At 37.3% G+C, this 13,833-nt stretch overlaps 2 protein-coding genes across 2 annotated transcripts; both read left to right on the top strand.

Annotated features, from left to right (window-relative positions):
* Positions 1–4,609: 4,609 nt before the first annotated feature.
* LOC18042845 (serine/threonine-protein kinase-like protein At1g28390) lies at positions 4,610–7,020 on the top strand. The gene has a single exon (XM_006433810.2). It carries the CDS (start codon positions 5,254–5,256, stop codon positions 6,808–6,810), a length of 1,557 nt encoding a protein of 518 aa, XP_006433873.1. The 5' UTR covers positions 4,610–5,253; the 3' UTR covers positions 6,811–7,020.
* A 5,039-nt stretch (positions 7,021–12,059) lies between these two features.
* LOC18042846 (zinc-finger homeodomain protein 2) lies at positions 12,060–13,502 on the top strand. The gene has a single exon (XM_006433811.2). The coding sequence runs from the start codon at positions 12,486–12,488 to the stop codon at positions 13,185–13,187; it is 702 nt and encodes a 233-aa protein (XP_006433874.1). The 5' UTR covers positions 12,060–12,485; the 3' UTR covers positions 13,188–13,502.
* Positions 13,503–13,833: the final 331 nt, after the last annotated feature.

A 13,833-nucleotide genomic window follows, 5' to 3' on the forward strand; every position in this document is an offset into this window, starting at 1 on the left:
AGGGATAAACATGGATTTGATCCTTGATTTATAAGTTATTTTATTTTTCAGGTAAAAAAAATGATCGCATTGCGCTTAAATCAATCCAATAAATTCCCAGTTCTAATAAATATTATTGAATTTTTGATTTATTCTATCTAAAATGATAATTAAACATTGTGATGAATTTTAAAATTTGAACAAAGCTCCTTCCAGTATAACTTTTTAAAAAATAACTTCGTTTAAGTAGAGTTTTTGCACATAGAGTTTTACTAAAAATATTTTATTTATTTGGCTGTTAATGAGAGATTTTATTAGAAATTATAAAATTATTTTAATAGATAAAGTTTTTAAAGTTATATAATAAAAGCATTGAAACAAGATCGTGATTTTGTGAAATAAATAAACGGCATTTTAGAGAATCTAATTTTTTGAAAAACTCCACAATCTCTACTCCCAAGTGTTTAAATTTTGAGTTTTTTTTTTAAATAGAGAAAAAATAACTTATTTAATTCTCATAAGCTCCACTCAAAATACAACTAAATAAGACTAAAAAACTTTTTAAAAAGACTTATAAGATTAAATAAGTATTTTTTACTATTACATAAGTTATACTAAGGCTCCGTTTGGTACAACTTATTAAATAGAGCTTATATCAATAGAGCTTTTGGACAAAAAGTCATTGAGTGTTTGGTTGTCAATAAAAAAAACACTCTTGAACCATTAAAACGTGTGATATTTTTTATATTATATATTTTTTGGAAAAGTTCTCTAACCTCTACACCCAAAAGCTTAAATTTTGGGCTTTTGCTAGTAGAGGTAAATTAGTTTATTTAAGGAGTATAAATGCTTATTTAATCTCATGAGCTCTTATCATAATTTTTGTTATTGTTTGGTTGTTTTTCTAAAAGAGCTTTTAAAACTTAAATAAGCTATTTTACCTCTACTAGTAAAAACTCAAATTTTGGACTTTTGGGAATAGAGGTTGAAAAACTATTTTTTTAATGTCAAAATATCTAAAATGTCATCTATTTATTTAACAATTTTATTTTATTTTTTTCATGATATAACTTTAAAAAGTTTGTCTATTGAAATAATTTCATAAATTTGTAATAAAAGTTCTTATTGACAACCAAACAACTAAACTTTTTTAGGTAAAATCTCTATTTAAAAAACTATATCAAACAGAGCCTAAATATGCTTTAAATATTATTGAGTAATTGATTAATTCTTCAGCACTAAATTGATTAACATCGTTATATACATCTGACTAAATATTAGTGAATCTTTGATTTATTTTATTTTTTAATTAACAAAATCTGCTTCGAGGAAGATTTTGTAGTATTGGATCTTGTAAAATAGTTTGAATTCAGATTTTCTCTCCCTATTTTAAACAAAATTATTCAACGTCCGCCATTTGGAAATTATTTGTAGCCAATGAAGTTGCCTTTAACAAAGGGCTAAAGTTATCTACTAGCCCATCAGGGCAGCGCCCATGGCATTGGATTCACCACTGCGTCGGGACAATTTTATTTTTAATTCAATTTGGTATTCCAACCGTCCATTGTGACTTTTGCTCAAATCTTTGAATTGTGGCCATACCCCTATCTTCTCCCCCATTATCAATTGCTAAGATTCCAAACTCACCAATCCTACTGCTCAATCTTTTAGTAGTAGCCATTATTAATCATTTTACACCATTTATTTTAATTTATTCTATTTAGCTGGGTCGACAGAACTTACCAGTCATCATCATAAAATGTAATCAACTTTCAATTAGTAGCCAGATTAAACTAACCTTCATACGAATTAAAAATTTGAAAGTTTTAAACTGTCTAATTGAGAAGAAGGATTCGCAAATCGCAATGCATGCGCTGTCCAACAAAATTATTACAGGCTTTTAAATGATTGATGCCAAATACAACAATGGCGCAGCTTTTTCTTGCAGCATTTCATAATTATTTGCCCACAACTTTATTACTTTTATTATTATTTCCCTCATCGTTTCAAAAATTAAAAAATTAAAAATTAAACAGTTCAAATAAATTAACTAAAGAATTAGACGAAATGGGGCACGTGTAGATACCGTAATTGTTTGCTTTATGTTGTACCATTTATTCCATCCATCTCACCCAAGTCACTTTAGTTAAGTTATTTAGTATAGTTTAAAAACAAATAATTATTTCCTAGAATCTAATTAAGCCATCACATATTATCGACAGGTCATGTGTCACTTAATTACTAAGTATATTTAAAAATTTAGATAATGATAAGATAACATGTAACTCATCACACACAATAACGTACACGACAACACGTACTTGACCAATTTCCTTATTTTCATTCGTAAAAATCTTTTATTTTTGTAACTCCTCAACATTTAATAAATAAGAGTCAAAATCTGACTTTAATATTTCTCCAACCATTAATCTAATCAAAATGATCGCCACTGATTGATTTCTTTTACTTTCCCCCGCATTATTAGGAATAATAAGAAAAGTATCCCAAATTCAAAATTATTTGAACATTATCCGTTTTTGTTTGGTACCGAATCCTGTAGACTCCGAGACATTGGAGCGTGAGTGTGTAAAAGGCAAATATCATTACGGAAGTCGAGTTGAAGCGTTTTTTTGAAAGAGATAATATAAGTTTCATTCAACACAAGCAAACGATACAATACATGAGAGAAATTGATGTACTCAAAGTATCAACAGAAAATATATCTTCATCTCGTGTGTGCGTGTGTGTGTGTGTGTACATAATGAATTTGAACTCTGTTCAGCACCACTCAACTCTTTTTAACAGGACCTGTCTACCTTACAGATTCTGTAACATACGCACCCAATGCATGCACCACACCTGTCCTGCATATGGAGAAAAAGCATGCAATTGTTTTTGTTTGGTAGCTAGCTAACCAATCAGGAGCTGGCTAAGTTGGATCTGTATGTTACAGAATCTGTAACTTAGCCAGCTCCCTTTTTAACATATTAATCGGTCTTACCACCTCGTATTGCAACAAAAATGCTGCAAAATTTATGTACAATAAGGATTTTTTTTTTTAAAAAAAAAAAAATCTGAAATATGTACACTTTGGATCTAGAGGAGAGACAACGAAAATACTATGAAATCGTCACAAATGAAGATCCAGACGAACAAAAAGTTATTATGAATAAAAATTAAGATAGATACAAAACATCATTATAACTTTTTTCACTCGCATAGAAGGAGGAAATTGTAAGAAGAAACCAACAAAGGAGGAAATTGCCCACCGGATGAAAGGAGGAGGAGGAGGAAATTGCTTTTTGTTTGAGAGATTTTACTAGCGTGGCTTGTCTTTGAATGCCAACTGAAACCAGAGTTGAGTTTTGAGTCCAGTTGAACAAATCATGTTGATACCACCAGTGCCATTTCGAAACAGACCACGGCACGGAATAAAATAAATAAAATCAATTATGTAATAACTCGATCGTGTGAAAGTAGGCTAATTGGTGATGGTGATCCAACGCGGACTTGTAACAAACATCTCGTTGATTTGCTTCGTATTTGGATCCTACACACCTACATAAATGATAAGTCTTCTGGAACAAATTCAAACCATAAATATGTCTGTCCTTTTCTTGATGAATCGTTAAACGACGTCACCTACATTATTGTACGCATTTGAATTTCTTCTGGAAGTGACTGTATCACAACAACATATTTTTTTTAAAAAAAAAAAAAGAAAGAAAGAAAGAAAGAAAAGTCAAAGTTACTGTTGTTGGCGGCAAATTTGGAGTCAAAGTGACTGTAATCGTGCCTCTCTCACGATTTGGATTTCGGATTGCCGTTGTGAAGCCAACTAGATCAAGATGCTGCTTCTTCACGCTTGAGTTTCTTCTTGTTTTTGCTTTCTCTGGGACTGAGAGGAGATCTATGAGAAGAGATTAACTTGTTCCTTTCTATTTCGAGATACTAATTTTGCGTGCGCCAACATGAAACAAAGTTATCCAATTATAAATAATTTAATAATTTTAAAAAAAATGTTTTTTTTTTTTTTGGGAAAGATTTATACAGACATAATTTGAGAGAAAAACTAAAACCTTATGTTAATTTTACAGTTACATGCTTTTAACAATTCGGTAAAAAAGCGCATTTATGCGGTGGACATCCACACGGACCTTAACATTTTCTTATAAGCAAGCCCAGCATTTTTAGAATAAGAAATTGATTCCCGTATTCTGACCAATCATACTAAACAACAATGTTTCTAAGAAAAAGGGAAACCATAAAATTTAAAAGCCTAAAATGTTATTGAACTTACGGAATTGGCAAATCACTTCGGTCCAAGCTTGTCAATTCCAACTAATGGGACGGTAGCATTTGTTTGCTAGTAATATTCTTATATATGATTAACATTTTTTAGCCTTTCTCCACTTAACGATTAATTACGGAAATAATTAATTTAATATCCAGTTACCACCATCATCATCCTCGCCACAAAAAAAAAAAAAAAAACCAGATAATTAACGTCGCGGATGAAAAAAAAAAAACAAAAACTTTAAACTGTCCTTATCTATCATTCGTAATTATCATCATCCTTTCTAAAAAAAACATCACATTACACATCTCACTGCGCCAAACAGAAATATAAAGACGAAAGGGATTTTATTATTAATTGAAAAGTTGACAAAGACAAATTGGAGCTCGAATCAAAGGCTGAATGTTCAAAGATGCTTCTAATCAACCAAATGTCACCTTAACAATCCACACATTAATCGCATCGAGATTGTAAATAATCAAGTGATTCTCATAAAGTGTGAATGAATGAAAGTAAAAGAAGAGAGATCACTTCATGGATTCAAGGACCCCTCTACCCCACACGGCCACACCTTTAGGACCAACCCCGAGAAATGCCTCTCAAAGTTGCATGCGGCTGCATGTAAAATACTAATAAAATTAATAATGTTGGCAGCTAGAATTAACTACCGCCTTCGACAATTTTAGAAAAATTGAATAATAATGTTTCATTTCAAATCAAAGCTGTAACACACTGTACTCTATCCCGCGACTTTAATTATTCTCTTCACACACACCACCCCCTGTCATCTTTATTTTTTTCTTTTAACAGCAATGGCTTACTTTTGCCTCTCTCGTTTCCCACCAACGCCCCCTCGGCGCCTCCTCCGTTAAAAAGCAGTCTGTATTTGATCACCAAGAGTGAGCTAGCTAGTGACTGACTAGTACTACCACTTATTCTCTCCTCAATCTCGACTTTGCTTTTTCATACGATTAATCATGGGCTACCTTTCTTGCAATGCAGAATCTGCGATCGCTACGTGCGATACTTACAACTGGGATCTTCGAAAGAAAAAGAAAGCTAAAAACAGACGCATCATCTGCATCCGAGAGTTTTCTTTCCACGACCTCACCACCGCTACTAATAGTTTCTCTGCTGACTGTTTTCTTGGCAAGGGCAGCCACGGCAGCGTTTACAAAGCCGTTCTAGATGACGGAAAACTCGTCGCCGCCGTTAAGAAGACAACCTTCTTCAACAGGCCGTCTGTTAACTGCACCAACTGTAGTACCACCAGTCCGGCGGAGAACGAGATCGAAATCCTCTCCTGGGTGCAAAGCCCGAGGCTGGTCAATCTCATTGGCTTTTGCGTTGACTACAAGCACGGTAATAAAAAGCTACTCGTCGTTGAGTACATGCCAAACGGCTCGTTGTACGATTTGCTCCACTCCGCATCCAGACCGCCCGGTTGGAGCACGCGGGTCCGGTTCGCGCTGCAGATAGCGAAAGCAATCCGTACGCTGCACTCGTCTAACCCGCCGGTGATTCACCGAGATGTTAAGTCCTCCAACATTTTGATAGACGAGAATCACAATGCGCGGTTGAGCGATTTCGGTCTCGCTCTGAGAGGACACGTGGAGGACGTTAAGATCAAGTGCACGCCACCCGCCGGGACATTAGGGTACCTCGACCCGCGCTATCTTGCGCCGGCGGATCTCAGCACCAAGAGTGACGTCTTCAGTTTCGGCATTCTGCTGTTAGAAATCATCAGCGGTAGAAACGCTATTGATTTGAACTACAGCCCGCCGTCCGTGGTGGACTGGGCCGTGCCGATGATCAAGCACGGCGACTTCGGCGGAATATGCGACCGTCGAATCGGGCCGCCGCCAGACCCGTCCGTCATCCGGCAGCTGGCTGTGCTTGCGGCGCGGTGCGTGAGATCTTCGGTTGAGAAGCGGCCCGAGATTTCGGAGGTAGTTGAGTATTTAAAAGTCGTTAGAAAGCGCGTGCAGTCACCTCGTATTTGGAGTAATATTCAGCGGCGCGTGAGGTGCGCGGAGAAATCGTCCGCGCAGCAGGTGGTTGAAATGAAACGTCAAGTATTGGATGCAAGCGAGGAGGTTGTTAAGACCAGCAGTAATAGTAGAGTAAGTAGGGTTGGGAGTAGGAGGAGTAGGCGGGTGTCCAGTGTTTCGGGTGCAGAGTACGGGAGTAGTGCAACTACTACTTGTACGGCTGGTGACCGGGTGATGAGATCAAAATCTATTGGTTCCGTTAGTGAGATGAGAGTGGGACCTGAGGTTGCCCTGGTGAGAAGGAGGCCTGGTGTGGCAGTAAAAATGCCAGTGATGAGGCTGAGCAAGTCGAGGTCAGTGGGGGTGCTTCGAAGTCCCCAACTTGTGCGTTGCAACAATAAAGGGAATGGGGGGTATGTGTTCGAGTTTAATGGGAAGAGCTCAGCAGATTCAAGAGGGACTAGTGACGTATCCAAGTTGCTGATTAGTTTCGATGAGAAATCAGAGAGGAAGATGCTTGAGAAACCGATTCTTTACTTCTAAATTAGTTTGTTGCAGCTTTTTCTAGTTTATGGTAATTAATTTTAAGCGAGTTAAATGTGTCTTCTTCCATTGGAGGGAGCCCATAACTTGATGTGTTGTAAGATGATGGATTCCAAAAAAAAGGTATGCATGCTTTCTTTTGACTACATCTTGATTAGAAAGAAGTTAAAGTAGAGAAATGAATAAGGATTCTAATCACTTTTGTGTTTATCCAACTTTTTCTTTTAGTACTTTACATCATTTCTGTCATGATGTTTATGGCAACTAGATCCAAATTTTACCCCCCAGCAAAAAAAAATAAAAAAATAAAAAAATAGTAGTTTCAACGAACGAAGATGATTTGAAAGGAAGCATATCCAGCGGAATCCATCAACTCGCGACATATTGTTATGACATTAAAAGTGTTTTCATTGTATTTGTTGTGCCATATAATTAAATTGAAGTTTTAGTTGATCTGTTCTCTCTTTCATGCTCAAGTACATACTCGATAAGAAATCATTTGTTTGTAAATTGAAATATTACGATTTCTGTCCCCATCTTATGATATCCATCTTTACGTGGAGGCTGGTATTTATGGTAATATTGCTTAAAGAGTAGTGCTGTGTAAATGTGCAGTTCTTGATACCAAAAGAATGGTAGTAACTATAAACATACCGAATTACCAACGGCCTGTGTGTGGTTCTTGAGAAAACAGGGGATGCAGATAATATCGGACTCTAGGGCGAGCAATTCATCCCCAGCCGCATGACATCAATCTCTGTTTATGTTTGAAGCGTGGTATGTTACTATCCTTTTATCTCTATCAACACGATGGAAGAATTTTGATTGCCCTTCCATTTTCCACCGCCTCCATTTGCGGTGATAATTCTTACGGAGCCAGCCACCACCAGCGTCCAAGTTATGAACCTGTGGTTGTAATTACTGATTCGTACATTCTATTATAACTTCCCTTGGATCTCCCATATATCAGTCGTTTTTGTTGATAGCTAAATCCCAAAAGCATTTAATGCCGGATGCTATCACCAGAATGATGCTTCTTCCTCTGTCATGGGGATTTTTGTGTAGCATACTTGTTTGTTTGCAGTTGCATTATTTGAGACCCATTCTGTTGTCCATCGTACTGACTTGGCCAGCCATGAAGCCGCCTGTGGTTCACATCATCGATTAAGTCGAAGTTTGACGGGAGTAAGCTACATTGCTCATCTACTGGCCCCATGAGTAATGAGCGAAAACTACATTTGACATTTTGCTTAAAATCTCAAATCTTAGTTACTGTCTCGTGACGAAACATTAGAGGGTAATGAAGTCCTGTTTGAAATATGGTGTATAATTAGCTATGCTTCTCTCGAAGCCCAATGCTTTCAGTTTCTGAACATCATTTTCGGTCATATTTTTTGCGAGGCAGTTTGTTTTAATTACTTTATTTTGTATCTGGGTCGGCAATTACACGAAAATGTCCTCTATGAGAAAGATAGCACACAGTGAATGAATGAATGAATGGAGTCTTTGGATGCCACATCGACAGCCCTGCATGATTTACTGATATGTGGCTTCTAAAGCTCGTCGCCGCGGTAGAGACCCACGCCGTTAAATGACGGTATAATGTTATTTGGTATTCCTATCACATGCTACTTGCTTGGCACCAAAACTTTCTTAAATTCCCATCAACCTCGGTCAATTCTTGGCTCGCCGGCTTTTGTAAATTAACAGGCGACGCAAAATGCAAATGGTGAAGTGACAATATGGGATGTAGCTCTCTAATTCTAAATTAAAAAAAAAATGAAAAACCTTAATTTCCATCATTACGTAATCGTCTTAATAATTTTTTTTTTCATATTTCCCATATGTAAAACATATAAAAAGCTGAATCGTTCTGCGTTTAGTTTATTTGGGCTTTAGTTTATACAGCTGCATCCTACCTGCGGTTGCGCGTGTCCTCCCCCACGTGTTTCAAGAGTTTCGAGTAATAATTTTTTACATTCTTATATTAATTTTTTATTACTTTATTACTATGCTATGGTTAATTATATTAAAAAGTTAAAAATGAGTGTTAAAAAGTATATTTTTGGGAGCAAATAGCCTCACCCCTCCATTAATTGTTGTTTCGAGTTTCCACTTTTGAGTAGCCTGCTAAGTTGGGCCAAATTAGGATTTTCACTTTTAAGCTTACCGAGCTTGAGAAGTCATCAAGCTGGCAATATGGTCCAGGCCCAACGATTATTTTCCTTTTTGCTGTCGGCCCAACGATTCCCCCCCCCCCCCCCCCCCCATTTTTTTTTTCTTTTTGGTAGCGAAATCTCGTTATAAAGCAACTTAATGACACAAATTAACTTCAAATGTTTGATTGTATACGGAAAGGATCAAAGGAATTGTGTAGAAGTGAAAATATGTACTTTTTGCATCCCTAATGATTGAGCTTCATTCCTCCCACGGTTCTTTTCTCTAAACTGAGGGTGGCGGAAAAGGCGACATTTGTTTTCTAAGAAGCATTCCATAATAGACTAATTAATGAATCTTTTTTATCTTCAATAATCAAATGCTGATTTTGGGTGTTTGCACATTAATTCGAAACATTTGCTAATGAGAGTCATTAGACTATGAAGTTCCATCAGTCCATGAATCCGTGATAGCGTATAAAAAGCAACCGGGGGCCCCTGGCCTCACGTTGAGATTGGTCGGTGAAAGAGAAGGACCCACATCAATTTGACATGAAATTAAGACCGACGAAGAGATGGTGCTATTTTTTTTTTTTTTTTTAAGAGATGGTGCTCTAAATAATAATTATAGAGGAATTTTATATCACAAGAAGAAGAAGAGAGGGAAAAAAAAAAAAAGCTGCCAAAAAAACATGGAAAAGGAAACCAAAGGGTCCAAGGTCAGAATTCCCACCCACACCTACGTCTCCTTTTCTCGTTTTGTCATTGTCAATGTTTTCTTTTTTACCCCCTAAATTCTATCTCTCACACAAGAAAGAGTCTTCAGTAGTTGAATCAATGAGGTTAAGAATAAGAAATTAACCCGAAAACAGAGAAACGAGTGTTCGAGATGCTTATGCCACAGTAAAAAAGATACACTATAACCTACATATCTTTTTATAGAGAAGAAAAGTGAAAAAAAAAAAGGAAACTCTTCTTGATTAAGTTTTTACTCCAAATGCATGCATTAGGATTAGGGTTTGACTGTTTGTTAAAGATTTTGGTAGTAAGTATATATCAGTAGAATCAAGGGCCGGTTTAATTGTTTGATAATCAAGAGGGTAATTGGTTGGTTATGGTTCCCCGCCAGCTGACATGAGAGTGACATGAATGAAGGGTCAGCCGTCGTGTCAGATATGCGCGGACTCAATTGGCTTTTGGGTGCAGGTGGGGCTTAATGCCGATGCCTCTGCGCATTTTGCCTTGGCTAATGGCTATCACATGGCTCACTGCTGCTGCTGCGGAAGAGAAATTTCTCTGAATTGCTAGCTGGATGCGGTGGTTTTTACCTTTATGCATTCATTGTTAATTTTATCATCTTGTATAAACATATGCAAGTATTTGCATTACCATTAAAAAAACAAAAAAAATCCATGATCTTATATGTTAATGGGTTTATGTCTTTTTTCTTCCTGCATTGTCTTTTCTTTCGGACTTTTCTTCTCACTTCAAGTTCATAGGCGTAACCACCAATGGGCCTTTGGTCTAGTGGAAAAACCTTTGCACTTACAATAATGAGTGTAAGGGTTCAAGTCTCCATAAAAGTATTTATGAGGCTTATTTACAATCATTCCTCAATTATCAAAATAATTAATTGGAGCCAATCTATTTCTCACAAAATGTGAGTGAAGTGGACAGTCCTCGAATATTTGAGAGGGTTTGAAGAATTTGGGCAGCGCTTCAAAAGAGTACATATTACGAAGAATGTCTCAATTGTAGAATCTGTTTGTAAATATTAATTGTAGTACCTACAGTCCTGTATAACAATATTAAAAAAAAAGAAGTTCCTAGGCGTAACCTCCCCCCCTAATCTCTCCTCCTCGTCACCACATTCTGTATCGTGTGAATCGGCCATTTTATCCTTTATGTATGTTAGCCTACATTTTCTTTTCTTTCTTTTTTAAATAAAATTAAACATGTATAGGGCTCACATATTGCTTTATCCTAATGTCCCCATTAGCAGTAGGGAAAGGAGGCCAGCGCAAATTGCAGCCTCGAAGAGGAACACAATTTCATTGTAATGTTACATGCACGTATACAGTGTAGCCACTGCAAATAATTTATAATAATATAAAAGCGATGGCGCTAAATTAATTACTGTATTAGAAGATGGAGGGGACGTAGGCAGCTCGGCTGGCATCAGTGCCGACAATTTATTTTTTCCCTCTTTGTTTTAGTCTCTGAATAATATAGTAGTTCCCCCTTTCTCCCTCATCTCCGTTACCTGCTTCCAAATTTTGAAGCAATGACCACCTCTGTTATCTTCTATGCCTATTATTCTTGATTAGTATAAATGTGTCCGTATGTACGTTTCTTTTGTATATACAAATTAAATCCAGTCGACCTCCATTCTCCAAATCCAATAGTATATTTCTATGCTGCGTGTCATTACGACGGTGGAGACATGAAATATAAATCAAGCAATACGGTATGTAGTATATATATGGTGTTGCTTAATTGGATATTACAAGTTAGTGAAATGGGAAATTTGAGTTGGGTCACATGAGTTGTTTGAGACGACTGAAAGATCCACAGGGAGCTAGCTTAGCTATCAATATGTGAAATTGAAGCACGGCCGATGGCTTGTCGAGTAATTCGATGAAATGATTATTAGTGGAGAGGGAGAGACGAGAGGTGAGAAGGGTTAAAGCAGCACACATGACACATGTCTAGGATGTTCCATGTTCCCAAACACCATCTCTATCGTGTAGCTCTCCCACTCCATGACACTATTTACGTCACTTTTTGGCACATCCCACACGCTACCTTCTGCCCTTTCTTTCCTATCCGTGCCATTACTACTTTTACTTTTTTTTTGTTGCCCCCTCTATTTTGTCTGATACGTGATACTTTTTTTTACTTTCACTGTTACTCACAGCACTCCTCTCAGCAAAAATCTAGCAAAAACAAAAGACGACGCAACACAGTAATTAGGTTTAAACTTTTTATTTTTTATTTTTTTCACCGTGCATGACTGCATGCTGATGATGAAATTGAAACCTCCTACACGGTTTAATTTATCAGAGGGAGAAGTAAGAGAATGGTTTAATTTATTAGAGGAAAAGTAAGAGAATTACGTAATTTTCACAAAATGGAAAGCATAAGAAAGGCTTTCGAGTAAGGCTTGTCTTTTTTGCATCAATTGATGGCCACACTCTCCTCCACCTCTTCTTATCTCCTCTTCTTCTGACCCAGTTTTTCACAAACTTAAAAATATATATACACACACACACACACACTTACTTTGCTTGTATTCATATTTTATTATATTTATATTATAATTAATAATAACAACACTCAGAGTTATTACAGCATTTGTGTTTTAGGTTAGGTTAGCTTATTAGAGCTTAGAGCTGGATCTGCTTACTAGTAAGTAGTAACCCCCCGGCCATGTAGATCTTCTCCATCAACAATTAACAAAAATTAAAGAAAACAAACAAAATTAAAGAGATTGAAGATTATTAATTAAGAGAGGAGGAGATGGAATTTGAGGAGCACGAAGAGCAAGAGGTAGAAGAAATGGGGGCAGCGGAGTACGAGTCAATGACTAACGCGTCAAAGGCAACGGGCCCCACCGCAGGAGGAGAAGGTGCATCGGCGGCGGCCAGAAAATCCATCAGGTACCGGGAGTGTCTTAAGAATCACGCTGTCAGCATCGGTGGACACGCGGTTGACGGATGCGGGGAGTTCATGGCAGCTGGCGACGAAGGCACCCTCGAATCCCTCAAATGCGCCGCGTGTAACTGCCACAGGAATTTCCACCGTAAGGAAACTGACGGTGCCTCGCCGTTGGCCTACCATCACCAGCAGCAGCAATTCTCGCCTTACTATCGGGGGCCTCCGCCTCCGGCTCCAGCTGGGTACTTGCACTTGACAGCTGCCCAGCCGAGGCCGTTAGCGCTGCCGTCGTCGTCAGCCGGTGGCTATAGTAGAGAAGAGGAAGATGTGTCGAATCCAAGCAGCAGCGGCGGGGGAAGTGGCGGAACGAAGAAAAGGCACAGAACGAAGTTCACAGCTGAGCAAAAGGAGAAGATGCTAGGGTTTGCTGAGCAGCTGGGCTGGAGAATCCAGAAGCACGATGAGGCTTCAGTGGAGCAGTTCTGCGCTGAGACTGGTGTCAAAAGGCATGTGCTTAAGGTTTGGATGCATAATAACAAGCACACACTTGGTAAGAAACCCTAATAATTTCTCCAAAAAATAACAACCTCGATCGAAGAAACAGTATCATTGGGACTGAACAAACAAAATTCTATTCCATTGACTTCAATTTAGCAGAGATATATATTAGACAGTTTTCTTTAATTAATTAATTAATTACTCCCTTTTTACTTTCAATTTGGTTTTCTTTTTTCTTTTTTTTCCCCCCGTTTAATTAATTATGATCAATGCTGAGTGTAGTGTTGCTCCTAGCTAGAGGATGGAGATGGAGGATGATGTTTCGTAATTATTAATTAGTACATTATTGTTGCTGCTGATGGGTCATTGCTAAATACTAAGACTAGCTTCTTCTTCTTCTTCTTCTAAGTGTAGTAGTTTCTTTAATCTTAAATTTTTAATTAAAAGTTTATGACAATTTTTTTTTTAAAATCATCCAGTGTCCGGTGATCGCATTGGGCCTTGATTAATCCGAATTCGGGATATAATTACAGTTAAGGCTCTTTATCCCTCTCAAATAATCTCAAATAATGTGTTTAGTGAAAATCAAATCCGAAAGCTCTTTCCACAACAAATTATGGCTGCGCTGACAACTGAGCCACGACCATTTGGTTATGACTATTTATTAATTGCATATATGTCTGCTATTTCAGAAAACCTAATCAATTTCAGT

The sequence above is a fragment of the Citrus clementina genome, unplaced genomic scaffold (assembly GCF_000493195.1).
Source record: "Citrus clementina cultivar Clemenules unplaced genomic scaffold, Citrus_clementina_v1.0 scaffold_5, whole genome shotgun sequence".
Taxonomy (NCBI): domain Eukaryota; kingdom Viridiplantae; phylum Streptophyta; class Magnoliopsida; order Sapindales; family Rutaceae; genus Citrus; species Citrus x clementina.